The sequence below is a fragment of the Corapipo altera genome, unplaced genomic scaffold (genome assembly GCF_003945725.1).
Source record: "Corapipo altera isolate COAL_440 unplaced genomic scaffold, ASM394572v1 78, whole genome shotgun sequence".
Taxonomy (NCBI): domain Eukaryota; kingdom Metazoa; phylum Chordata; class Aves; order Passeriformes; family Pipridae; genus Corapipo; species Corapipo altera.
Genome location: NW_020884904.1, coordinates 2509368 through 2536908, shown reverse-complemented (window position 1 = coordinate 2536908; position 27541 = coordinate 2509368). Strand labels below are relative to the sequence as shown.

The 27541-nt window shown below is 42.5% G+C and overlaps 1 protein-coding gene and 1 non-coding gene across 2 annotated transcripts; both read right to left on the bottom strand.

The window, feature by feature from the left end:
• Positions 1-1678: 1678 nt before the first annotated feature.
• EIF4G2 (eukaryotic translation initiation factor 4 gamma 2) lies at positions 1679-14114 on the bottom strand (the record flags this gene model as incomplete). Its single annotated transcript, XM_027651081.1, has 22 exons — positions 1679-2970; positions 3709-3830; positions 3948-4159; positions 4581-4785; positions 5008-5266; positions 5582-5797; positions 5882-5986; positions 6221-6346; positions 7120-7233; positions 7680-7840; positions 7926-8067; positions 8272-8370; positions 8456-8539; positions 9076-9186; positions 9594-9745; positions 9822-9888; positions 9982-10113; positions 10779-10881; positions 11242-11367; positions 11784-11849; positions 12001-12065; positions 13977-14114. Coding segments are annotated over 22 exons (2871 nt in total), but the record flags the coding sequence as incomplete, so codon positions are not given.
• On the bottom strand, positions 6907-7078 carry LOC113950959. The gene has a single exon (XR_003528947.1). It is a non-coding gene; the product is annotated as a small nucleolar RNA SNORD97 (small nucleolar RNA).
• Positions 14115-27541: the final 13427 nt, after the last annotated feature.

The window sequence follows — 27541 nt, the reverse complement described above, 5'->3', positions numbered from 1 at the left end:
TGTTCCAGATCACTTAGCCAACAGCACTGGACTTGAGCACTAAAAACTCCACAAGCAGTTGGAGATCTCCTTATCTAGGGAAATACCACTTGGATATACACACTGCAACGAGCACCATTTTTATACCAGTTTCAAGAACCCAGATCTGATCACACTAACTAAATGTAAACTTTGCAAGTGTCTCACGATGGCAGTAAATAATCCCAGAGTTTAGTGGCATTTTACTGTTTATGTTCTATTCTGTGTGTTTAGTCGTTGTTCTATCCCACAGGAGTTTTCTCCAACAGAATTCCCAACACAGTGACTAGTTATAAACAAGCCAAGCAGCAAAGCCTTCATGCACAAGTATGGAAGACTGTAGTAATTCCATTTTGGGCTGGGCAAGAATACAAGACTTAGTTACACTACTCCAACAGCCTACAGCTGCTGCCAGCTTCACCTTCTCCAAAACCTGGCAGAAAAGCTTAGGTACAGGTTCTGGATCTACTCTATAGTTTTGACTAGGAATTGTTTTACTTGCACATCCTTCTACTACTGCCTTTTTCTTCCACCTCTAGTGAATTTAGTTGGAAACTACTGGTTAGGACTGTTCTTTCATGACCTGTGGTTCTTCAGACTTCCAACTCCACAGCACATGGGCATGCAGTGCACTGTTTGTCTAGTAACCTACACCTGAAGCACACAAAACTTGTATTAGAGCAGCCAACACCACTAACCAGTGAGCTGTAACAGCAAAACTTAGAGATAAACTAACAAACTTGGAGGAGCACCACCCTGCTGCTGAAACAATGTGTAAGTTCACTGCATCTTACTACAAAGTAAAGCTGCAATTCTAAAACAGAATTATTCTGAATTTATTCCTAATAGATGAACCTTGTAACTGTACTTATGTACCCCTATCCTGTATTTAACTGCAGAACCTTGGTGAGTACAGCAGACATACACCTGAGACCCACCTTTATCTCCCTGAGACCACATATGAAGGGAGGAGCAAACTCTGCAATGCCAGTAGTTCCAGCATTGACAACATTACTTTACAGATAGGAAATAGTCATAAATTTCAGATCACTCTGTCATGCCTGGGAGGAACACCATAGCTTTAAGTACTTTTTTTGAAGCCCCAGTGATTCCCACTGTCACACAGGAGTTGCACCTAAAGCCAGCTCTGAACCTTGAACCACCGAAGTGCACTTGGGGCTCTCCTGTCTCCCCTGAGCCAGACTTCACAGAACTATCCTGCTCTCCTGTTCACTGCTACATACACATTTCTGAAAGTGCAGTGTCATGGAACTTGTGGTAGCAATTCCTGTCAAATACACTTGGCTTACGGAAGCACACTACCTTGATTTACTGAGCTGGTACAGCAAGTGACTGAGGCACCCTGAGACACCCGGGCTGACAGTGTGCAAGAGACCAGGGCTTGGGACTGGCTTGGGACTGTACCTGGGAAGCTCTTCACAGCAAGCCAAGACCTGCTCTCCAAGGCACAACTCTCCCAGTCACAGAAAAGCTCCACTTTGTCTCCAGTGGTTAAGAAGGGTTTATAGACTAAAGCACTTCCATCACTGGCAAACCCAGGAGACAGTATTGTTTTGCCATTAACAAATACATCACCTTGCAACAGGTGAAGTCTTGAGTATCAGCGAGGACAAAAAAAAATTCACTAGGGACAAGGTTCTAAGAAGTAAGGTATTTTGAGTATTTAATAGATGACATTTCAAGCCTGTACAATGCAACATCATTGAACTCCTTTGTAGGGACTTTTTGCCAATCTGATTTGAGAAACAGGCAGCTAACAGACAATGCCATTTAATTTGAAAACATGCATGTGGCCTGGGGAAGCTCAAAGCATTACCAAGGTAAAAAGCACATACTCACTGATAAAGCATACACTGGACCACAAGGCAAACCCCTACCACTTATTCAGCAGAATTACATCATTTTTCTCCTGTCATAACACATCTGTAGTGTTTAATCTTGTCCGTGACCTTATTTAGAATTCATCTGCATGTTCAGACAATGAGTGTAAAAATAATTTCAAGATGCTCCCATCTAAAGCAACTCCCACTGATATTTCCTTTCTTAAGTGAACTAATCACCAGTCCAAAGCTTTTCTACTGGGAGACATTCAGAAACAAGTCAAGTATCACAATGTTTATTGATAGATACAAGTATATAAAATCAGGGCATGAACATGTCTTGATAAATTAAGTAGACTTAATTTCAGTACTATAAGAGGGACCAATTCAAATTTCTCACCATGCCATGTTTCACACCCACAAAAACCTCTTCCAAAGGGCATTAAACCATCTCTTCAGCCGATCAGTTTTTGTGCAAGTAAACTGTTCCTTTTAAAAAAAAAGACTTGTGCACTTGCCCAGGCTCAAGGATATTAAAACCTAGCACATAAAGCCCATTACTAGAGGTAGAAATACAGGCAATATACTATTACGGCAACAACCAACCATCGATTACAGTTAAGGATTCTCTGTAACAACCAAATGGATAATCAAATATTGCAACAACTCAAGTATTACACTGAGCAAAGTGCATTTCTACAGTATTCAGTGTTGCTATTCAGTTTTCTAACTTAAAAACAGCCTATGATAACTGGCAGCAAAGAAGACCCTTGCAACAGACTGCTTCTGCTCGAGAACTTATGATGTAATTATTGCATGCTGCTAATACACTGTTATCTAAACATTAAAGATACTCTAAAATATTTTTATTGTAGACTATTAAGACATACTACAAAAACCTTTTGCAGAGGATATCCTACTGACATACTTCTGCTTTAAATATTGTGAAACATTACAGCGGAATGAATTTTCGCAGTGGTTAGGTCAAATGCAGTTACATCATAGCAACAGTATGTTTGCACAATTTAAGGCTTTGGCTGGTTCTTTAGTCAGCTTCTTCTTCAGATTCTTCTTCTTCAGCAGTTTCCAGCCAGGTTAACCACTGGTTTACCTGCAGTTACACAAAACTCGTTTAAGGGAGCAGGAATTATTTCCCCACTAGCTACTTCTGCAGAACACTGCTTTTCCTCCCCCCACCAAACTGATTTTTAAAATCTTTCAGCCACACTTGCACTACTCATAGGCCTCCAATAAATCAAAAAGGTTTAGTTCATCTTGCTTAACTCCTCCCCAGCGAAATACTCCATCAAGCTGCTAGACACTTTCATAGAATCATAGAATAGATTGGGTTGGAAAAGACCTCCAAGATCATCAAGTCCAACCCCTGATCCAACTCCAATTACTATATCATGGCACTAAGGGCCACATCCAATCTCTTTTTAAAAACCTCCAGGGATGGTGAATCCACCACCTCTCTGGGTAGGCCATTCCAACGCCTGATAACCCTCTCTGTAAAGAATTTCTTCCTAACATCTAACCTAAACCTCCCCTGGCAGAGCTTGAGCCCATGTCCCCTTGTCCTATTGTTGGTTGCCTGGGAGAAGAGACCAACCCCCACCTGGCTATAACCTCCCTTCAGGTAGCTGAAGAGAGTGATGAGGTCACCTCTAAAGCCTTCTCTTCTCCAGACTAAACAACCCCAGCTCCCTCAGCCTCTCCTCATAGGACTTGTGCTCAAGTCCCTTCACCAGCCTCGTTGCTCTTTTAGACACTTTGGAAGTGTTCTCAAGAACTCCAGTGCAGCAGAGATCACAACCCCAAATCTCTACTCTGATATTAGCAAATTTACCTGGAATAAAGCTTTGCCTTTCCCTGGAAACTCTTGAGTAATATCTTCTTTCCATGCCAAGAAGGCTTCTTCTTCAATGATCTCCATGTCATAGAAATGAACAAAGAAGCGCAGTAACATGCCTATGGAAGTAAATTAAACCTTTGTTAGCTTTATCACCTTCTCAACAGATGCAGTGACAAGCCTGAAAGCCATACACAGATACAAGTTCAGTTCTGGGAAGATCTTGATGCACCCACCTTTTGGAAAATTATTGTTGTAGCAGTGCACCTGGAGTGCATATAAAGCACTCACTTGCAGATCAACATGGTCATGGAGGAACTTCTGCATTACTGGCTTGAAGGAAAGAAGCAGCTGTTTTTCCTGCTCTAGCTGCTCTTTAGATGGAGCAGATGAAGAATCTGATTCGTCACTGGGTGGGTTTACTTCACTAGAAATATACTGCAAGAAACTGGACAAAGAAAAGCAAAGCTCAGTTCTGTAAACTGGGAAATGGAGCACCTTAGACAACAAGTTCAGCTGACTATTACTACCAATAGCCTCCTGCTTGCACCAGTAGTCAGGTGCACGCACAGGGATTTGTGTTGTGGCTGACAGCACACCACAAGAATCCTTGTTTTGCCTCTATTATGACTCTACAAACACACAGGTCTAGTCTAGACTTCTTCCCAAAGAAAACACCTCCCCTGGATGCAAGCTCAGAGACTTGCTCTTCTTCTCAAATACAACGGGATTTTAAGAGGAGGTTCACTTAGAACCATCTGTCTCTCCCTGTGCACTGCACACAGTGCTACATGTCAGGCTTTACAGTTACTGACCTGTCAGTAGCTTTACCGAACAGGTGTCTAAACTACAGCAAAACAACATCTCACCTGGTCATCAATATATTCACAAATCCCTTATCTACATGAAGTTTGGGTGAAATGTTATCTTTAATCCACTTGTAGATGGCTTGAGGGGATGGATCTGATTTTATTTGCTTTAGCAGTTCCTTCTCCAGTTTCAGAAGCGGGAACAAGAAGCTAAGCCCCTTCCCTTCCAAGATCTCCAGCATGCGGTCCTTGTTCTGGTCGATTTCTGACAAGTAAAACACACAGGTTAAGGGCTTGTGCTGACCAAGAGCTGCACTCAGTGGTTCATGGTTCTAAACATCTCTTAGCAAACACCACTCCCAACAACGAGGACAGGTGACTCCACCAAGATAACCCTGTATTTTATTTTACTCTGGCATAAACTAGAGGGCAAACATCTCGCATGCACTAGGATCGGGTGTCAGAAGAGCTACGTGGCAACTCTTACCTGGTAACATTTTCTGCATATTCACTTTGCTTTGTTGGAACAATTCTGTTAGCCATTCACGGTCTTGTAACTTAGCTAACTGCTGAAGACAGAGCAGGAAGAGAGGGAAATGGGTGCCACTTTCCAGTGGTTGAGCCAGTTCGGAAATGCTCACCAGGTCTGAAATAATGGCACGGGCTGCAAACTGTGCTAAGTAGGATTTCACCAATGGGATGTCCACCTCCAGTTTGGGGCACTGGTCCAATACATTCAGGAATGCCTATGAAACAGTACACACACAAGCTGAAATTCTGAAGTAATTTTGTACCTGTGGACAGTAATTAATACCTGTACTACACAGGAGCCTCAAGTTTCTTTTCTGCGTTCAACCACTTCCAAAGAGGTTCCCAGTTTCTGGTTCCCCAAATATTACATTTCTTCCTTTTGTCACTTCATTTGCCCCTCACAGGATTAAACATTATTTTACCTCCCCAGATCACTGTGACTTATCAAAAATTTGCACGCTGACTTTACACACACCACCCACCACGAAGAGCCAAGAAACAAGGACTGCAAGACTGTAAGACCGCAGTACCTGCATGAAGTTGTCACTGGTGGCTATTCCCTCCTGCTTGAGCAAGCTGATCAAGGTGCTTGCTTTCTCTTTGTCTTCATCTGATCTATCTAGGGATTGAATGATTACTTTGCTCAGCATCTCAGGAATGAAGTGTTTCGGAGCTCTCATTTCTCTCACAGTATTGACAGCATCATTAGCATTTCCATTGTTCAGATACTCAGTCACCACAGCCTCCTGCAAAGGAAAAAGGCAGAGTTGAGCATTCTTTGTGAAGAGCACATACAAGGCTTCAAGAATCACTATTACACACTAACTTACAGTTTGTTTAAGGAGCTCTTCTTTAGAAGGAGGTGGTTTCTTGGTGGTCTTTGCAGGCTTCTCTTGTATAAGCGGTGGATTTGTTTTAAGACCAAGTTGAGGCGGCTGAAAAAAAGATACCACAATTTGATTTTTTGCAGCACATCTACCTATGCTTATATCAAGCTGAACAACATCTAACATACGAAGGCAGATGGGAGTCAAATCACTGTGTTTTCATACATTCTCTCTGTATGTCCTGCTCTGTGCAATCAAAAGCTTCTCCCTTCCCCCATTAGAAATTAAGTTTTGCAAGCATGAAGAGTACAGCCAACAACATACACTGATTTATGTATTTACCTGTCCCAAAGGTGGTGTCTGAGTGCGTGGTGGTTGAGCACTGGGAGGAATCATAGTTATCTGGGGCTGAAGCTTTGGCACTTGGTTTTTATTCATTAGAAAAGACTGAGCAGGTCTCAGGCTAATCTGTAAACAGATAAGTCAGAAAAAACTCAAACTGTTTCAAGTATTCTGACCAACAAAACACAGCCGTGGACTCACACCAAGTGATCTCACTGAAGCACGACTTCGTTTCTACAGTGTTAATACCTGAATACAGATTAAGCCACATGTGTCCTGAAATTCCCCCAAAAGCAAGTTACTGGTACTTAGTTCCACTGGTATCAAGAACTGGAAATGCTCCTTTTAGATGCAGTATGTTAGAGACCCAAGAAGATAATCAGCATGTTTGCTGATGTATTTTACAGCCAAGATAATAGTCCGCCAATTGCTCAGAAGTCGGGATACAAGTCTGGTTAACACTCAAAATCACAATGCAGTTTTACTTTGCATTTGAAATTTTGCCTATTAGCCAGTTCTAAACAAAACAAAAAAAATATTTAGCCTGGTCCAGCACTTCAGGGTTTGTGAAGTTCAGGATTTTCTGAACTTTTAATTAAATGTATTGTTATGACTATGATGCATGGGAACTGATGTCAGAGTAGTGTTCATGGAAGTGTGGGGGAAGGAAGGGACACCCCAAAAAATTGCCCTCATATCTCAGTCTTGCTCATAGGACGCTGGATACCCTGAGGAAAGTGAGAGGGGTAAGGTGAAAAAGGAAGGGACAAAGGAGGAGGAGGAGGAGGAGAAGAAGAAGAAGAAAGAGTTCCAGCATTAGTCCTCATAATAACGCGTCTTGCTATAATCATTGGGCAATACTTAGAATAGGCTTTAAGTAATGTAGGCATGTCATGTACCTCATCTGCATTAAGCTGTCCTTTCTTAGAAAACCGAGGTGGCATATCCTTCGACTGTCCTTGTTGCTGGGATAAGAGTCCCTGATTCTGGGTATGGTAGAGCTGGCTTTGCCCCTATTTCAGAAAGGGAGATATAGAGAAAGAAGTGCAGATGATGGAGTGGCGTACATCATATGGTAAGTAGTACCACAGGGACCAGAGAACAAAGATTCTATTTGCCAGGAAGGGAGAAAGAAGGAGCAGGGGTGGTGGGAGAGTAGCAACTATCCCTAAAAACAGGGCTATCTTTTAAATAAAACACACCATTCTGACCCACCAAAGCCACATGCACCTTTTCTTGCAGTTAAAAAAACCCCAAAAACAACAAAAAAAGTGTATTGCTTTCATCTTCTGCACAATTTAAAAAGTCGTTTAGAATTTTTGTATCAGCTGAGCATCAGTTCTTATGAGAATCAAATCTGAATAAGTCTTTTAACATTAGCAGACTATAATCCGTAACATACGCATCTGAGGAAGAGCTCCTAAACAAGCTGAAGTCACTGTGTGAATATCTTCCTTACCTGACTTTTCAGAAAAGATTTGCCTAGGTCTCCAAACTGGGATTGAGCAGAAGGCATGAGGTGACCCCCATGGCCATTGAAAAGTTGGTTTGTACGATGGCGTCCCATGGTGGGTGAAAATCTATCCTGAATAACCCCTGGACCAGTACCAATTCCGCTACCTGGACGAGACCAACGACAGCTTTAGTTCTTGTTCAGTACAGCACAGCCACAGCCACCCCCACCAGGTTTGCAGTTCCAGCCTACCTGGCATTTGTCCAAACATATCAGCAAGCCCTCCGAGTGGGTCCCTGTCAAGTTTCATCCTGGGTGGCATAAAGGGTCCCTCCAGAAAGAAGTCGCTTCTCATCCCTTGAGACATAGGAGCAGGAATAAAAACTCCCAGATCCTTTAAAACAGGAATTGTAAATTTTTATTAGTATGGACTCACAGTCCCTCAAAAAGTTAAAGTTTTTAGCCCTCAACTACAGAAATACATCTGATTTTAACCCTTAAGCCGACTGTCACACTCTATGAGAACTACTCACAAGTGCAGTGTAGGTTTTGGGACACAGAGCAAAGCCAAGCACGAGACCTCACATGCAACACTTACTTTTACTGCATCTTGACGGATTTGATTGATAGTCTTTGGTCCATTGTCAAGAAAAGCTTTGCGAGGAACCCAGTTGTGTTCTCTCAACTCCACAGTATCCTTGGAACATAAAAGATTATAAGGAAACGATTCAAGACAACTTCACAAGAAAAAAGCAGCAGTACAACCCATTTCACCATCATACCTGCAGCAGGAAACGAATCCTTGCTGGCAATTCCTTACTTGACATCAAGGAGCGCATACGGGCAAAGTACTGATCCATTAAGGACTGGGGGAACAAAATTACAAGTTGGAGTAATTCTGTCAGTGTCTTGAGTATTTTCATTCAAGACACCCAAGATCAAATAATAGAAAAGGTTGCCCTTTCCTGCCATCTCTATCTCCTTGATGGCAGTCCAGTTTAAAGCAAGCTAATGCATCAGGACATCTGAGTCAGAGATAAATAACACAGCCCAAATCCTCATTACTCTGACATCATTTCAAGTTTACATTCAGAACTCATCTGTCAAATCAGCTGTGTTCAGAATAGTTCATGACATTATTTCAAGCCATGTTTAGAGAAACAACAGTCTTGCATTTCTGACTTCCTGATGGCCCTAACTACATCCCAGGAAGACGTTAAAAACCATTCCAAAGATGAACTGCTTTTGCTATCTCCTGATGCAGGAGCCATAGCTGGCACTCCTCTCTGAAAGTCAAACCTCAGTTCTGTACTTATGAATACTGTATACAGAAGGTTCAGCCAATCAAAGTCCTGGCCACATAATTTAATTAGGTCAGTGACTGCAAGGGATAGGCACATACCTTGGCTTTCGCATGATCTAATCTAGGCCCCACTGTCCTCATTATCTGACAGAGGCACTCCAAATCCTCCCCCATATCTTTGAGTTGGACTCTCTTCTTCTTTTCCAAAAGCTGAAAGAGGAATTAGGCATATTAACAATTCATAAGCAACAAACTTAGTACACTGGCAAATACAGAAACATTTTATCTTGTTCTAAAGGCAAATGGACTTGACAATAACTTTAAGAACTGCTAATTCAAGTATTTATTACTCCTAAGTGTATGTACTTTTAAGTACCTGTGGTATTTCTCTCTGGGCCAAACTACATCTTCTCTTGGAGACAATTCCCATGGCTTTGAACAAAGCCAATTTTACTTCTTAATCATGCCAAAAGACTGATCATTTTAAACAGTGGGGGGCAGGTGATTGTCAGGAAACATTTACATGTTATTTTATGCTTCAACATTCCCAAAGCAGCATAACAATTTTTTTTTAAGTCCTATTTCACTCCTGGCCCTGCCCCAATCTGGATACTCACTGTTTTGATGCACTTATGAAGGATAGATTCATGAATAAGATCAAGCTTGCCAAGTTCTCCAATGAATTTGATGTTCCCCAGCATCTTGATCTTGGCAATGGCTCTCTGTTCCTCCTCCTCGGGGAGGAGGGGACCATCATGCTTATCATAGACTGGAAAACAAAGAAGCCTGTTTAGTGTGGCTGTGGGAAAAGACAAATGCTGTATTAAAGTGGTTTTAAAACTTACTATCAACATTTCTGGTTCGGTTTTCAAATTCATCTTGAAGTTTAGATATTAGGAGGCGTCTGAATGTCTAAAAAAAGAGAACAAAGAAAACAATTAAGCTAATCTGTGCAACTGCACATCCTAGCAAGAGTTATCATTCCAGATTGACAGATACACTCACTGTGCTTTGCTTCTGTCCTGGATGACTCTCTGCTGATGGGCCATCAAAGTTGGGTGCATCTTCTGCCAGTCGCAGACATAGTTGAGCGTACAGCGAGCTATACTTGGGCTCTTCAAGGGCTTTGTCTACGATCTGAACAGATGGATTTGCAGTAAGGCAGCATGTAGGAGGATGCAAATGTTATTAGGAAAGCGAGATGGAAGACAGAAGGCATTACTACCACTGTGATCCAGAACTATTTTTTACTAAATGAAGCACAGAATTAATGTAGTTTAACGCTAGTCTGAAGTGAAGGGAAAAAGCTCTTCTATGCTATTCAAGAGCCTCGATAATCCTTGGTCAACAAAACTGATCATCACAACACCTATGTTAGCATTGCCAATCTGATCTCAGATTAAACAAAGCAACATAACACCTACATCAGTGTCCCAAAAAGTCACCTGCAGAAGCCTTTCCAAGACCAAAAGGCCTGCTCCTCAGGAAAACAGGAAGGGCAGGGGGCAGTGAAGGGGCACAGAAACAGGACTGCTAACTAGCATCTCACATTTTTAAAAAGCCTGTCATAGAATCCCCAATCACATCTAGTGATTCTTGAAACTTCTAAACAAGTTAAGCATTAAACCTACTTCCTCCTTAGTACACCCTTCTCACACAGAAAGCAGGTGTGAGGTGGTGTTTGATAATCCAAATACACACATGCATTAGACATACTACTTCTGTATCCCACCAAAACCAACCAGCCTTCTGACTTTTAACATGCAAGAAAAATGTAGTTTAAAGAAATGCAGCCATCTTACCAGCAGTATGACCCCTTTTAGGATGAGCTTAGATTCTACACCCACATTGAGGAGCTCAAGGCATAGCTTGTCAAACTTTTCAGGAGTAAGCTTATTTAGTATGCTAAAGAGGAACAAACAAAAACAAGAATACAGATATTGTAAGCATGCTACAGGTCATTTCAGAGTCACATTTATCTTTACTTTTTAAGCCTACTAAAAATAAAGAAGTGCAATTTTTGTTTCAACTATTTTTTGGAAGATGTTTAGATAATGTACTTTTGAAAATTCCAGTCCTCTTAGAAGAATTACTCTAAAGGGTTCAAGTGTTTGCTGCTGCTAGATGATCAATTTGTCTTCTCTAAAGGACTCACCTCTCCCAAACTCAACCCACGTGAGTTCCTTTCCTCCAGCCCATTTATTAGATACACATTGCTAACAAAAGCAGTAAGGAAAGAAAGAAGTAATCCTGTGAAGAACTTACCCTCTTACTTTCCTGAAGATTGCATCATGTCGTTCTTTGTCGTTTGCGGAGTCGTCATCTCGTCTAGTGCTTCGTGAAGGAATCCATTTCTGAGCGTTTTGCCCTGGGTTTTTCCCCAGGAACTCGCTGTAGAATTTTGAAGAATATGATTTAAACAAATGACTTAAAAAATTGGCTTTTTAACCTTTCAGTATTGCCTTACTCAGACCAACTCTGCTGCTTGCTTTGTTAAAAGCATGCACTTGGCCCTGCCAACACAGCAGCATCTGCTGCACAGCAAAGTACTCACTCAACAATAAAACCCCATACCCCAGAGGAAACCCTCTAAACTTTTTAAGTAAAAGGCATGAGCAAGCAAGTTTGTGCACCTATTACCCAGAATGCACACTTTTAACAGACACAGACTGCAGAACATCATAAGGTTATCAACTCAGTAGGTGTCCCTCTTGCAACTCTAAAGCTGCACTATTTTCAGTTCTGAATTCACCATCAAGCATGCTCTGCCTTCAAATCACGCCAAATTAGAGACCAAGATGACATACCTGTTGCTGGCAGTCTTGGGATAGTGCTGAGGTGCACCCCTACCACCTCCTCCGCCTGAAGAAGCACTGTTAAAAAACAAAAAACATAATCCTTGCTAAGTTCAAAAACTCCATGCTTTCAATTACATCTCAGTTTTGGTATAAACATCCTAAGAATTTCAATTCTCAAAGGACAGTTTTCACTGCCAACTGTTCATCAAACAAAAGGCATTAGTACCTGAAACGAGAAGCACCCCCTTCTGCAATCGCACTCTCCACTTTGGCGGCTTGACAACGAAGAATCTTCAAAAGAATAAAATTAAATTGACGGGGTGGGGAAAAACAAAACCTAGAAAGACAAACCAAGCATTCATATTATAGTTGTTTTACTATCAGCCACAGTGTCTAACTTACAATAAAAGTACAAATTTTGCTTAAGAACGAGAACCTCTAAAACACTGAGCTTCACAAAAGGTACGAAAAATCTTATTTATAATACTTGGGATAATCCTGATACTTGGGAGTGATCACAGAAAGGCCAATTTCACCATTACAGCCACGTTTTCCAACGGGGGTCAGGGAACAGACATAAGGGAATCACAGACTAAAACAGGAAGAGCCTCATATTTATTTACCCAGTCCACTCTGAAAAGCACTTGCAGAAAATAACATGTACGGTTTTTTTAACACAGCATAACTAATCCTTTATTAACATGGCTTATAAACTATGATTAATTATAGTAACACAAAGTAACCAAGTTTTGAAGTGATAAGCACCAGACCACAGAACGCACTACTTAACGCAGTAAAAGGGATGTAATCTGCGTCTAAACTGCCTACTAAGGTGCAAAATAACGAAAAAAGGTACCGCCCACCCCCCTCCAACCCCCCGTCAAATTTTAGCTTGCACTAAGAAAAAAAAAAATCTCGCTGCACCGCTCACGTAGCAGGAAACTAACCACGGGGACAGAAACGACCGGGGGGAGGGGAGGGGGAACGCACAAAGCCCCTCACAGCGCCGGGCACCCCCCGAGGCTCCGCCGCCCGCCCGGCGCGGGCACGAGGAGCGGACACAACATGGCGGCGGCGGCGAACAATGGGCTGAGGGCGCGCAGGGCGCCCCCCGCAGGTACCGCTCGGCACCGCCGCCCCCCGCCCCGCCCCGCCCGGCGGGCGCCGCCCGCTCCCCGCTCTTTGTTCTCCGGGAGGGATCCGCTCCGCAGCCGCCGCCAAACGGAGGCGGCCCCCTCCGGTCCGCCCGCGGGAAGCTGCCGGTATCGCCCTGCACCGCCACCCCCGCAACAGGAAACGTGGGCGAGGCTGCTGCCCGGCTGACGCGGCGCCTCGGCAGCGCCCGCTCTTCCCTCCCACGAGGAGCCAAGAGAAAAGAATAAACAATAAAAAGCCCCCCATACATTAGAAAATCCTCTCGCCACGTTTTCCTGGTAATGCGGATCCCTAAGGATCCGCAGCCTGCTACGTGAACCGAGGCTACTCCCTGGAAGGGGAGCTAGTGGGGCAGCGTGGGTGCCCACAGCGCGCAGCCAGACCACCATCCTGCAACTGTGCAAACTGAGCCGATCCTCGAAAGGGACCGTCCCTACGGACCAGCACCACCCGACCCCATCTCCCTCGCTCTAACCTCTAACACTGCTGCTCAAGCGTCCCCTGCGCGCCCGGTGGGGGCTGCACAGCTCCTGCAGCCCTTCCCTCAGCAGCGGCGGGACCCCCCAAGCCGGCAGCAGCACTACCAAAGCCGGCAGCGGGAGCGTCCCCCGGCTCGGGCCGCCATTTTGTGCGGGAGCCACAGAGAAGCAGCCGGTGAGAAAATGGCGGCCACGCCGGGCAGCCGCCATTTTAGGCTGCAGCTGCAGCATTCCCCGCTCCCTCCCGGTCCCAGACCCGCGTTCCTCTCACCACTTCACGCGTTTCTCACCTTCCCTAAGGCCTTGTCAGCTTCCCCGGGTCCCGGCGGCTACCAAGGGCAGGGGAAAAGGCAAGAGAAGGGGGGGGAGGGGAAGGGAGCCGGGGACCGGGGCTGGGGAGGGGAAGGGGGGAACGCGCGGGACAGGGCGAGTCTCCGAATCACCACAGCAAGAGCAGCACCGGCCCGACGCCTCCCCCCGCCACCTCCATAGAGCGCCGACCGCCGCCGCCGCGTCTCGGACGCTCCCCGGCAGCCCCACTAACTTTATCACCCTTCACGCAACCTACCCCACCTCCGGCCGGGACCCGCCAATCGCCGCCGAGCGCTCCGCCCGCCCTGCCAATCACAGCCGAGGCGGGGGGCGGTGCCAGGGCCGGGGTGGGCGGGGGGGAGCGGGGGTTTGGTTGCGCCGCGCCGCCGCCGCAGTGCAGCACCGGTATTCACGAAGGCCGCTACGCTGGGGGCCGGTGGGGCCGCCAGGCAGCTCCGCGGTACCTGCGCAAGTGGCGTAAGCGCTCCATGGCGGCCGGTTGGCCGCTGCTCCCCTGCGCTGTTCGCTACCGAGCTGCAGCCCCTCACACAGCCCCAGCGCTCGGGGCCTGCGGTGCGAGCTGTAGCCGCTTCTGTCACGTCCACACAACGGTAGTTTACTGTTTATGTAGCCTCGTAACGTTTTGGTTTGTTTGGGGTTTGTTTTTTTATTTAATAAATTGATTTTCCCCAGTTTCCCCCTCAGACAGACCACATTTCAGGTTTTGTTGGAGGTAAAAGAAATAAGCTGATAACAGACTGTAGCCTCGAGCTTGCAATCAGACCCGGAGAAGGAGGGTTGCCATGTGAGCTCCAGGAGCCCGTCTGCACGGATCTAGTTTCAGGTTTGCTTTCTGGGGTTGGAAACTATTTCTCCCTCTGCATGTGCTTTTCAGCTGTGAACTGGCCTGTCCGCGGCTGCAGGCGGCCCCTGGACAACCAGAGCTCCGGAGAGACATTTTTGTGTGTCTCTCATGCTAAGCACACCGCTGGTGGGATGTTCCTGCTCCTCTCAGTCAAACAAAACAAAGGTGGCCAGGCTTCCAGCTGTAGGTGGAAGTTTAAATCATGGAGACTTCCAGAGAGTCACCCACGAGAGGTTTCATCCTTTAACAGCCAGGTCTCCATCCCAGGTGGTCGCTGAGGTGGCAGCTCCCCCGACTTGCGAAAGGATCAAACTTAGTTGCCCTGGGAGGGGCCATACAGAAAAAACAAGGGCTAAGTAAAGGTGACGAGAAACCCCATAAACAGCTACATCTGCTTTGTTCACACACTTGCCTTCCGCTTTCGGTTTGTATGACTCACAGTTCAGATGCCTGGGAGAAAGTGATACATGTAGTAACTCCTGAGCCACACACATGGCAAGTCTGGACAGATGATACTGCAGAACTTCCAGCTTCCCAAAAACATCCTCATTCCTGATGCTTTCGACACAGTGTGCCACAATGTCACGAGGGTTATGTAAGGCCTAAGGGGGGCTGTCATACAGGAGTTCTTATGTTGCATCTTATCTGGGATGAAGTTTGTTCAAGGTAGATTTCCCCATCTCAGACCCGTAAGCATTAAGGACAGTTTACTTAGCGGATTGCGTTACGGAAAGTCTTGAATAAACTACCTGAAAGTAAGTTCTGAGCACATCCATGTTGAATAAAGGTGAATGTAACTGTGACAGGTATTTTAGATATACAGAATTTTTATATAATGGCACTTTCCTGCATGTAACAATAATCGTATTGCTGCAAGAGCTTGGACCTCACATGTAAATCTGCAAGAACAGAATTATGCAGAACTCCATTGAAATTCGTGGAATCCAGTTTGAAAGGAGGTGACAAGGGGCACAGAGGAAACAGCAAAGTCAACGAGATTTAAAGCAATTAATGTCACTGAAATGAACATTTTTGGAGTAAAAAGTAGTAAAAATACTTGCAGATCTTAAAAATGGAAGGGAAAGCAAAGATTTTGTTTTGCATTGAATGGGAGAATATTCTTGTGCAGTGTTTCCAGCATAAGCATTCCAACACCATTACCCTGTTAAATGAAAACTAAGGAGAATTTATGTGTATATATATCTATACACACACACACGTAATAATTTTTTTTTTTGGAGGCAGGGGGAAGAGGACAGAATGGAAAAGCTGAAAAACATGGTAGGTACCTATTGACAGACTAAAGTATCACCTTTTTTGGTTTATTTTAAAGCATACTGTAAAATACTTATTTCCATAACAACAGAAAATCCCCCAACATTTGGTCGGTAAGGGAATAACAGAGAATGATCACTGTTTTCTTAAAGCTGTGACTGGTTTTTTATGACTGAAACCTGCATTTTTTTAACACCTATGCTATTCCATAAGTCACATTGACTTTGGCAGGTAGGAGCCGAAGAAGTTTCTGTGCTCGGCTGCTCGTAGCTTCCCTTCATGTGTGCCACACTTTGTCAGCCTCAGGGACCTGCTGCATGAGTACAGTTGATGAAGGCAGTGAACTGTAGTGCAGAGGACAAAAAAGATTGTGAAATGCCTTCTAGTTCATACATCTCACCTTCTTCTTAAATTCCTTTACTTGTTGGCATGGAAGACACCATTATTCATGTCTGCGAATGTAGCAGCCCAATTGTTTATATGATTATTCAGTAACAAATTTAGATAAAGATTTTTTTTTTCAATCTGTCCCCTTGACTTCACACACACAAAAAAAAAAGGAAAACCAGAAAATCAGCAAATGGAATTTAATAGCTACCACTTTTGGTATCACCTTGCATCCATCAGTCACCTGAGTGACTAGTACAAATTCCACCTTCCCTTTGTATTTTCCCCATGTTTTCTTCCACTTGCTCTGAACACCAGTGATGCTTTAATTCAAATAAGGTGGTTTGCAATTGGCATAGTGGTAGTTCTGGATTTGTTTCTGCAAGTCTGAACTTGCAGAATCTATGGGTAATTCCAACTTGAGTGCACTGCCACTGGTTATTTGGAGAAGGGATGTCTGTAAAGTGTCATGAGGAACCCTCTGCGTTGCTGACTGTGTGGCACAGGAACAGGAATTGCTTCCACAGATGCAGCATCTGGCTGAGAGGAAGAGGGATACCTCTGGCTGCACATATGGCATAGCTCACAACCTGGACAGGCTGCATTGTCTACCAAAACAACCCGCAAAATGTGGGACAGAAGTTTTTCCTTACTGTTGCCAAGCTGGAATCACTGCAACTTATCCATGTAGTAGGTCGCGTTGCAGTGATGACAAAGCTGAGCCCTGCTGGGTGGGGATGCCAGACAGTGCTGATGACAGGGTAGCTGTGGCAGTGTGGCACTGTACCATCCCCAGTTCATCCTGCATCTCATTCTCATGCTGGTTGTGGATCTGGCTAGGCTGGGTTTTATGCAGAGTGCCCTAATAATGTGGTGTACACATGCATATAATGTGATCCAAAACATCCATGTAGAGGATAAGTACTGCAAAGTAATTCACTGAAAATTCACACCCTGGTTTGCTCCCCATTAATTTCTCCAACATAATGACCTCCTGCACCTTCTTACTTTCCAAACAGTTTTTCTGCCTGCCTTTTCAAGCGAGCCTAATTCTCTCCAAAGCTGTCCTGACCTACCCCATGAATGAAGCAGTTGGCACACACATTTAACCAAATGTACTCCTAGTTTTTCCTGTGATAGAAGCCTGTTTCAAGGAGAGCTGTATTGTAGAAAGAAAGGCGTGGGGGAAAAAACAAGCAAACAACAAAATCCAAACTAAAAAATACACCTATATTTTTTCATTTAAACTTTTTTTTTGGCACTTGTACTGAAGCAGAATATTCTTGATGGCAAACCTGTTCATACTCAACTCAAGTTGTTCTGAATTTCAAGAAAGGCAAGAAGCAGGACCCCAGAAACCACAGGCCTGTCAGTCTCACTTCAGTGCCTGGTAAAATAATGGAAAAGATTATTCTGGGAGGTATTGAAAAACACCTGGAGGACAATGCAGTCATGGGTCACAGCCTGCACAGCTTCATGAGGGGGAAGTCCTGCTTGTTGTGCCTGGTTTCCTTTTATAAGGTAATCCACCTAAGTGATCTAGGAAACCCAGTCAATATAATCTTTTTGGACTTCAGCAAAGCTTTTGATACTCTCTCACAAGATCTTTCTGGCCAAAATGTCCAGCCCACAGCTGGATAAACACATCATGTGGTGGGTGAGCAACTGGCTCACGGGTCGAGCACAGAGGGTAATAGTGAATGGGGTGACATCAGACTGGTGACCTGTCACTAGTGGGGTTCCACAGGACTCCATCTTGGGCCCTGTGCTCTTCAACATCTTCATAAAGGACTTGGGCACAGGACTGGAAGGGATACTGAGCAAGTTTGCAGAGGACACTAAACTGGGAGGAGCTGTTGACTCTCACGAAGGCAGGGAGACCCTGCAGAGAGACCTTGACAAATTAGAGGAGTGGACAATAACCAACCATAGGAAGTTCAAGAAGGAAAAGTGCTGGATTCTGCACCTGGGATTGGGCAACCCTGGATGTACAGACAGACTGGGGAATGAGATGGAAAGCAGTGCCACGAAAAGGGACCTGGGGGTCCTGGTCGATGGCAAGCTGAATATGAGTCAGCAGTGCCCTGGCAGCCAGGAGGGCCAACCCTGTCCTGGGAGGCATCAGGCAAAGCATCACCAGCCGGTTGAGGGAGGGGATTGTCCTGCTCTGCTCTGCTCTGCTCTGGGGAGGCCTCACCTCAAGTCCTGTGTGCAGTTTTGGGCATCACAACATAAAAAAGATATTAAGCTGTTAGAGAGTGTCCAAAGAAGGGCAATGAGGATGGTGAGGGGTCTGGAGGGGAAGCCTTATGATGAGCAGCTGAGGGCACTTGGTCTGTTCAGCCAGGGGAGATGAGGGGAGACCTCACTGCAGTTACAACTTCCTCACGAGGAGAAGCAGACGGGCAGGTGCCGATCTCTTCACCCTCATGACCAGTGACAGGACTTGAGGAAACAGGATGAAGCTGAGTCATGGCAGATTTAGGTTGGATATAATTCACCCAGAGGGTGATTGAGCACTGGAACAGGCTCCCCATAGAAGTGGTCACAGCACCCAGGCTGTCTGAGTTCAAGGAGCATTTGGACAACATTCTCAGGCACATGGTGTAACTCTTGGGGTGTCCTGTGCAGGGTCCCTTCCAACTCATCACGTTCTGTGATTCTATGGTTCTACTGTGCAGATTCAGTATTATAAGAATTGTTTGCATTGTCACTTGCAGAAATGCACTAATATATGGGGTATGTGCCTAATTTGTAAACCATAGCATGGAGAGTATCAAAGCATTGCAGAAGGCTTTGTGGTTGTTCTCTACAGGATTTTAATTTGCAGAATATATGTTGGTATTCAATCTGAATATATGTAGAGATGACTTTTAGTGAGGCTGATTTAACAATGCTCACTGACACAAGAGCATTCCAACCCTTCTAGACAGTGGTGGACTTTTAACCACCTGGAAAGTCACTTCTCTCTTCCCTTTCTTTGGAAAATCCTTTGCAGTAGATTTCACTGAGTCTTCTGTCTAATAAAACAAATTATTTTGCTTTCACACATTTGTCTTCTGACATGCTGCACCCTATACCTTAACTCACTGGCTGGATTTTGTGGTGTTCAAAACCAGAGATACTGAAAAAAACCAATTCACCTCCTTATTTCCAGTTTAAGGCCCAGAAGACTTGCTAGATTTCTCAAATGTAACAATTTGTCTGGCAGTTACAGTTGCGCAGGAGTCTTACAGTGGTTCTTTGTCAGATATCTGGACAGATATTTGGGGTGTGACTTGAGAGTTAGCCAGTGAAAACTGTGTAGAATCCTCAAGTGTTAGAGATACTGATGTTTCACCAGGGAATGTTTATACAGGCTGCTAAAGAAAGTGAGGCAGTGCCCATAGCAGCACAGCTTGCTTTGCTTTCAGAGTCCTGTTTAGAACAGGGAATATTTTTAGCCAATATAATTGTACTAATGCATAATCATCATAACTTGCAAAGAGGAAGATTGCATATGTATTCCCAGAATGGTTTTGGAAAACAAACCAACCAAAAAATAAACCCAACAGTGACTGTCTTCTCAGCAGGTCTAGTTCAATGAAATATATAAGTTGCAAAATTTTTACATCCTCTAGTCTTCTAAAACAACATATTTGTTCATTTTCTGTAGCTCAGCAGAGTGAGTGTGCTGTTTCTGGCATTGGTTAGCACCAGCTTTATCATAAAGTAAGTAAGCTTTCCAATTTATAATTTTTATTATTTGCCAAGAGAAGAGCTTTTCTTTCTCCTAAACACTGCCAGCTCATGTTTGAGTTACCTGAAAGCATGTCTATGATTTTTAATTTTTATAGTTACTAGTATTTTGATCTTCTATGTAATGTCTCATTTTTATACCTTTTAGGCTTTCCAGTATCATGTCTTAATGAATTCTGTTTAATTGTACCATGTTTAAGAAGTAATAGTCCTTGTATCAATACCTTTTAAAAGGTATTGGCTTGATTCCTTTGTAATCTGCTTGCTTAAGTGGTTTTGTGTCAGTCATCTTCTATATGAAACACTTAGGATATTCAGAAACAGCTGAACACAAAGTACAGTTGGTGGAGTTGGAAGAGCATCAGAATGTCCTGTAGCTCCATTGCATTTCTCTTATCTTTATAAAATACATTCTGTTGATGAACTCAGAAGCATGGATAGGAAATTACTGTTATTAAAATGCTGCACATGGTCTTACCAAACTAATTTTATATTATCTTTTTCATTGCAGCCAATGCTGTGGTTTGTAGGAATACACTACAGAACATTTCTATACATTTATATATGTTTAGCTGCTTGTAGGAAAGGGCTTTGGAAGTAGTGAGCTACTCCTTGTTGTTTGCCTTACTTTTCCATGAGCAGAAACACAGCATGTCTTCTTGCAATTTAAGGTAATATTCACATATATTAGTTATTAGTAGTTGTTGTTAATATGATTTCTATTAATGAAAAGAGAGAGCATTAATTCTCCTTTAGATTTCTGTAAGGGCCATATTTTCTGTTATTTAGGGGTCAAAGATCCACTTGAGCTGGAAAAAGGGTAAGGAAAAACGACTTAGCATTTTCAGTCATCAAGAGGAAGCAAAAACAGTTACAAATCCAGGTTACCCTTTTGAAAGGCAGTGAAGTCCTGCTGTTTTCCCTTGTTACTCATTTGAAAAGTTCAAAACCTTTCTTTAATTTAAAAGAAAAGATGATTACTTGTACATATGAGGGTGTTATTGCAAACCTGTATTTTTAACTAGGTTCAGCAACGTTAAACCATTAGATTACAAAAAGCAGCATTTCCATTTTTTGACCTATGGTTCCTTTTATTAAATCCAGTCTACTTAGAGTGTGTTAAAGTTGTTTTGCATTTATGGAGATTATTTTTATATTGTCATTCCTTAGTCCTCAGTCCATTTAAAAAAAGTGCAGCTGCTCATTGAAATGATGTTTTTTCCTATTTTGGTGAAATCTGTTTTGTTTTTAAAGAAATTGCATAAAGGAGGCTTTTTTCTTACTCTTACCCAGATAGTTGCTCATACCTACTTTGAGAAGAGAGACAGGAGAAGAGAACCAAAACCACTACTGGAATGTGACTTAAATCAGGGAAAACATTGGGAGGCTCCAAGATGTTAAAAAAAAAAAGGCTAAATCTGACTCTGAAGTGTAGCTTTTATTAACCAGTAGGTATTTCTGGCTTCATGTGGCATGATTTTATATCACACAGAAAACTTAAGCTGGTCCTGGGGAAGGCCACAAAAATGATCAGAGGGCTGGAGCACCTCTCTTGTGAGGAAAAGCTGAGAGGGCTGGGGTTGTTCAGCCTGGAGAAGAGAAGGCTTCAGGGAGAGCTTAATGCAGCCTTTTGGTACTTTAGGACTTTTAAGAATGATGGGGCAGCTTTTTTAACAGGGCCTGTAACAACAGGACGAGGAGCAGTGGTTTTAAACTAAAAGAGGGTAGAGGCAGACTAGGCATAAGGAAGAATTTCTTTGCAATGAAGGTGGTGTGACACTGGCACAGGTTGCCCAGAGAGATGGTAGGTGCCCCATCCCTGGACACAATCAGAGTCAGGTTGGACGAGGCCCTGAACAACCTGATCTAGTTGAAAGTGTCTCTGCTCCTTACAGGGGGTTTGGACCAAATGAGCTTTAAAGGTCCCTTTCAACCCAAAGTATTCTATAATTCTATGAAAATGTTAAATGTGTTCTGTGGACTGAAAGTACTTAATTCTCAGGGGCAACACAGGCCACTTCAGCACCATAGAATTATTTCCAGCTAGGCAGCTTCACAAATGTAATGAATGTAGGAAATGAGTAGTCATTAACAAAAGGTAAAAAGGATTTCAGAGATGCGTTTGAATAACATGGTCCCATTTCTCTGGGTTCTCTCTTGTGTAATTTTGAGTAAAAATGAAAGGTCTGAAAAGAAAAGATTCTGAAAACCTAGTTCTTTTGAAAGTTCTGAGCTAGTGTGGCCTCTGCCACCTGGCACAGCCTCACATGGAAGTGTGGGAATTGCTGTGTTATGGTTGGTGAGTGGTCTCAGGAAGGGTTGCAAGGTGAATGGGGTCATATGGGAGAGGTAAACTCTGTGTGTGCTTATTGTAAAATACCTGTAATCAAAAGAATCCTCAACTGGGGCATGTTTTCCTGGATTTACTTTGTATAAAGGAAGTGGGTTTGTTTCTGGTATATGTATTTTTTCCCCTCGTTGTTTGTTTGGGTTTTGGTTGTTTGTTTGCTTTGGTTTTTCATTGGGTTTTTTGTTCCTTTGTTGTTGGTGCTGTTTTTAAAGTGGAAATGACACGCATAAGCATAATTTCGTACCAGGTAGTTATTCTGGTTAACATCAATGGTTTACTGAAATGATACTAATTCTGCAAGGCTTCCAGGCTTAGCATTTATGTTCTCTGTGTCTGAAACAGAAGTCCAACACACAGTGAATCCAAGTTAATGCACCTGCCCAGAGACACATGTTTGTTTCCCATGTGAATAGCTGGATCCCTAGACTGACAGGATATTGGGTTGAATTAAAGAAGTTTCTGTAGGTTAAGCTCTTAGGTAATTTCTGGATCAAGCATTGTTCAGATACTGTGAGAGCTGAGACTCCCAGGAACAAAATATTTGAAAGAGTGACATCAAGAGCTAATCAAAAGCTTTTATTCCTTCTGCAGACTCTTAGTGTTGTGTTTTTAGCAATGGAACTCTGTTTAGGCCCTAAACAGATTCAAAAGAACATGGCTGTGTAACTAGTGACTTAAGGTTAGTTTTATCAGGGGTGAATTTGACTCAGGATTTTATCCATATTATATACTTCATTGACTCATTTATTGAATGCAGCAGATCTCAGAGAATTAGCTGGGAACAGAACTGTAGAGTGCTTGCTTCAAATACTGATTTCCACCTGGCTTCATTAGTAAATAACAGGTTTGTTTTAGTGTTGTTTCCTAAATGGTGGAAAAGCTTAAGAAAAATAGGAGTCAGTAATTTAAATTTAAAGCCTGTTCTGATTAAAGGAGACAGCTTGGCTTGTCCACCTTTGCAAATTAGAAGCTGAAGTGGAAAACCTCAGCAAGAGCTGAGATTCTTACTCCTCTAAGGGGCTGAAGTACCAAGGGAAGCCAAAAGCCAAAACATACATAAACAATGTCAAAGCTATTTCTCCCAGTGGGTATTTTCATCCTCAGTTAGCCTGCTAAAAGCTTTCTTTTTCTTCTACACTTGTCCTTCTCTTCCTTGGCTCTGATTTTCTTAAGTGATAAATACATTCTTAGCCAGTTCCCCATTCATGTCTCTCCCAGCAACCACATGGTATATTTATACTCACATAGTGTCTTTTAGCAAAACAGATATAGAATCACTGATATAGAATCACAGATAGCACTGTGACAAATAGAAAAAGTGCAAGGCTGAGGATGTGTCAGCAGTAGAACACTCTGGAAGATGAGTCCAAATGTATGGAGTTTATGGATTAATCAAAATTAGAACTTGAGTACTTTCAGCCAGGAGCCTTCAATTAGATTATTAAAGCACTTTCTTAAGTTATTAAACTATAAAAACAGTTAAACCAAATTAATTTTGAGCAGTAAGAGTGTCTGATTAGAAATATAGCACAGTTTGACTGGTTATTTGAAAAGATAATTAAGATTACTTTTCCCGTGTAGGGGGAAATATAACCTACATAGAAACAACAGAGGACTTAAGCAGAGCAGTTCACCTCATATAGGTAAATAAGGACTAAAGCTGTCTGCCTTTAAAGTGGAGTGAAACAATTGTCATATTCTGTGATCTTTATAAAACTGTTATCCTTTTTCAGTACTCTAAGCTGTGTTTCTGTTTCATTTTTCATGGCAATCAGAACTCATAAGGGATTGATTTTCAAGTAGAGTATGTACAGGGGAAAAAAAGCTTATTTTGGTAATGCTGACTTTTGCAGAAAGGAAAACACTGCTCCTGCATAAATGTTAGTGACATAGACCACAGTGCTTGGGTATATTAACAATTTGAGCTTTATTTTCCGTAATTTTTGCCTTTTTGTTCTGTGTTTTTTTTGCATTTTCCTGACTTGTGTTTTCCTCATGAACAAAATATACAGCTTTCTGATTTTCATATTTGTGCCCTTCAAGTTAATAGTAAAGACATAATGTGCTTTTGTTTCTTTAACAGCAGATTTGAGCAGTATCCTTAATGTCTCTATTTTCCAAGCAAGGACCACGGATACTATTAATTTCTTCAATGTAAGCATTGTTTTCCAGGAAATAGATAATGAAGTTCGGTAGAAACAGGTGTAGTCACATCAGTTGACTAAAACGAGGAAGAACTCATACAAAGCTAGATTATATTATGGGTAATCTCATCCATCCTCCTACCTGTGATCGACCAGCATTATACTTTTCCTGTTTAACACACAACTGTATTCACAGATAATGAGTTGCCAAGAGGGTCACCAGCTGAAAAGATACTTTCTTTAAGAAGAGTACACTTAAAAGGGACTGACAGTGCTTTGCAGAGTGAATGGTGAGCAGCAGCACAGCATGAACAGGCACAGCAAAGAGAGGTGCCAGGAACAGTTACACTCCAGTTTCATTGACTGGAGGTGAACTCAGGGTGCAGAGTGCTCCCTTCTAACAGCTTTTTTTTTTTTTTTTTGCTGTATTGTGTTAGCAAAAGTTGCAAAGCAGTATAAGCCAACTTACAGAAGACAGATTTTATCTGTAACAAGCTTCATCCTGCCCAAACTGTATCATAACTGCTACAGAAACATCAGACAGAATACAGGGAAAAAACCAACCCACCTGGGCAGGTATTTTACTTCCTAGCAGCTATGATTTGGATACTTCTGAGATCCTTTCTCCACTCTTATCAAAGCTGGTAGACACTCTAAACCTTTAGGTGTAATCTTATCTAGTTCAGTGCCAGTGGAACAGGAAATTTAACTCTATATTTTCTGGAGAGTCTTGTCATTTCTCAATTGAAATAAGAACAAAAGCTCTTTTAAAAGGAATTGTTATCAATGTTCAAGTCCAGTGACTGCCCAGATCTGCAGAAATTTGGAGTAAGACATGTCATTTGAAGATCTGATATTTGTGTTGCTGATATGTGGACTTCCTCCACGTAGTCCACATAGAAAGATAGTGGTCTCTTTCCACAAATCTTTGCAGGAAAGGTGAGTTTCACAAGTTGCAAGTCTTTATTGAGACTGAGAACATTTCAACAGAAAACACATCCTAGTTGGTATGGCAAAATTTATTCAGACTGCTATTTCATTAATTTACATGTTTTAGGCAGAAGGAATCTAAAAGAAGTCTTCAGGCTTCTTTGAGAAAATACAGAACATCACCATGGTACTTATGTTTACAGATGTGAAAATCTCTGTAAAATATTACTGAGAAACGTTCACTGTGTTCTTTGGGGTTTAGCCAACTAGCAATGAAAAAATAAAAAGCCCCAACAAAACACTTCAGTATTTATACTCTAGGCCAGCAAGGCCTCAGAATCACTGAACCTCAGGGTTCAAAAGAAGCTTTTGCAGCTACAAACTTTACAGGAAAGTAAACAAACAAAACTGATGTCAGAAGTCTCACTCCTCAGTCTTGCTAGAGCTGATCTTAAAAGGGTTGGCATTGATGTTCCAAACCATTTGTTCTTTTACAAGATGCAAAGTTGTCACTTCTGTTGTCCCCTCTGAGCTCTGCTGCTAATGCAAGTGGTGCTGTCTGGAAAAAAAGAACTGAGAACATGTTGGCCTCCTTTTGATGTCAGTCAGTGATCTGGCCTCATAGGATGCCAGCTCCTCTCTATGGTGTTATAACCTATTACAGATAACAACTGGAATTAACTGTAATCTAAAAAATGGTGGTCAGACTACTATAAAATTGATTCTTGCTTTTATGGTCTGTTCTTTAAGAGGGAGAATTCAAAGGACAACATTTTGCCTCACAGGGAGAATATGCCTGAGGTGTACCTGGCTAAGAGGACAACAAACATGGAGTGGGATGGATGTTTCCCACTTACAGTGAGGGAGTACAACACATGCTTTATCTGAATTTTAAGTATGTTTACCTAGAGAGTGTAAATCTCCAAATCTATAGACAAAACTATTCTAAATATGCTTGCACCAAAATGTGGTTTTTGTTATTCAGTAGCAGGATTCATGCAGGCCTTAAAATTACTAATTTTTGAATTTTAGAAGTAGTCAGTGAAAGCAAGATTTGTAGTTTGGGTGGCAAAAAAGGAAGAGGATAAGACTACCTAAAGCAGTGTACACCACACTGACATCTAACTGCAGAAGGAGTGGCACTTCTACTTTGCTTGTGATACTGTGAGAATTTATGATGCATTTAGCTTCATAACATTTAAATGTTTTGAGATGCATATATGTGTAACATTTTATTATCAAATTGATTTGCTAAGACAGTTTCTTGGATATTTTCTAGTGTATAATTTAGATAAAAAGATAGAAAGGAGTCGTATGTAGTATATAAATACTTTCCAGAGCATCTCCTTTTCACATTCTCCACACTGGGGTATCCATAAGTAACCACCATTACTGAATTGTGGTTGAGAACATGAACTATTTTAATTCATACATTCATAAAGCTGTCTCACAAATTAGATGTGATTTTTGCTGCATATCTGACAGCAGGTCTTTGAATAGTGTTTCAGGCAGTAGTGGCATGGAAATATGAAGTGGGGTAGGTGAAGTACAACTTTCACAATGAATTAAGAGTCCAAACTTAATATGTTACTTTTCTTGTGACTTGTCAAAATCAAAAAAAATGGAGTGAAGAGCAGAGCTCAAATGACAGGTGGATGTTACTGAAATTAATGGCTCAAGCTCTTATGTCTTGTGACATAGGGGAAAAAGTAAAAGTTGGATTCTGTACTTAGCATACGAGAATAGATGCAGAGATGACCACATCACCCCAAATGAGGAAACTAATTACTTCCACCTTGCAGGTTTCTGTCCAATTTGCTCTTTTTCTGAAGCTCTCGGAAGCCACTGTTTATAGCACAGAACGTGTATGAAACTTGTGAGAATCAACAAGAGATCAGAGCCAGCTCTGTCTCCCTACTCCCTCTACAGTTTTCCCCAATAAGAGTATGATTTTTTTATGTTGACCAAATGGATTTCCTTAGTGCCAGATTATTCTGGAGATCTATGAGAGAGATGGGTAGAGAGGGTTGACTCTGCAGTCTCAAAATTGCAGATGTGTGTGGGAAGGCTCAGCCATGCTTTTCATCCCAGACCATCTATTCTTTACTGACAGATCTCTGTAAACAGCAAGT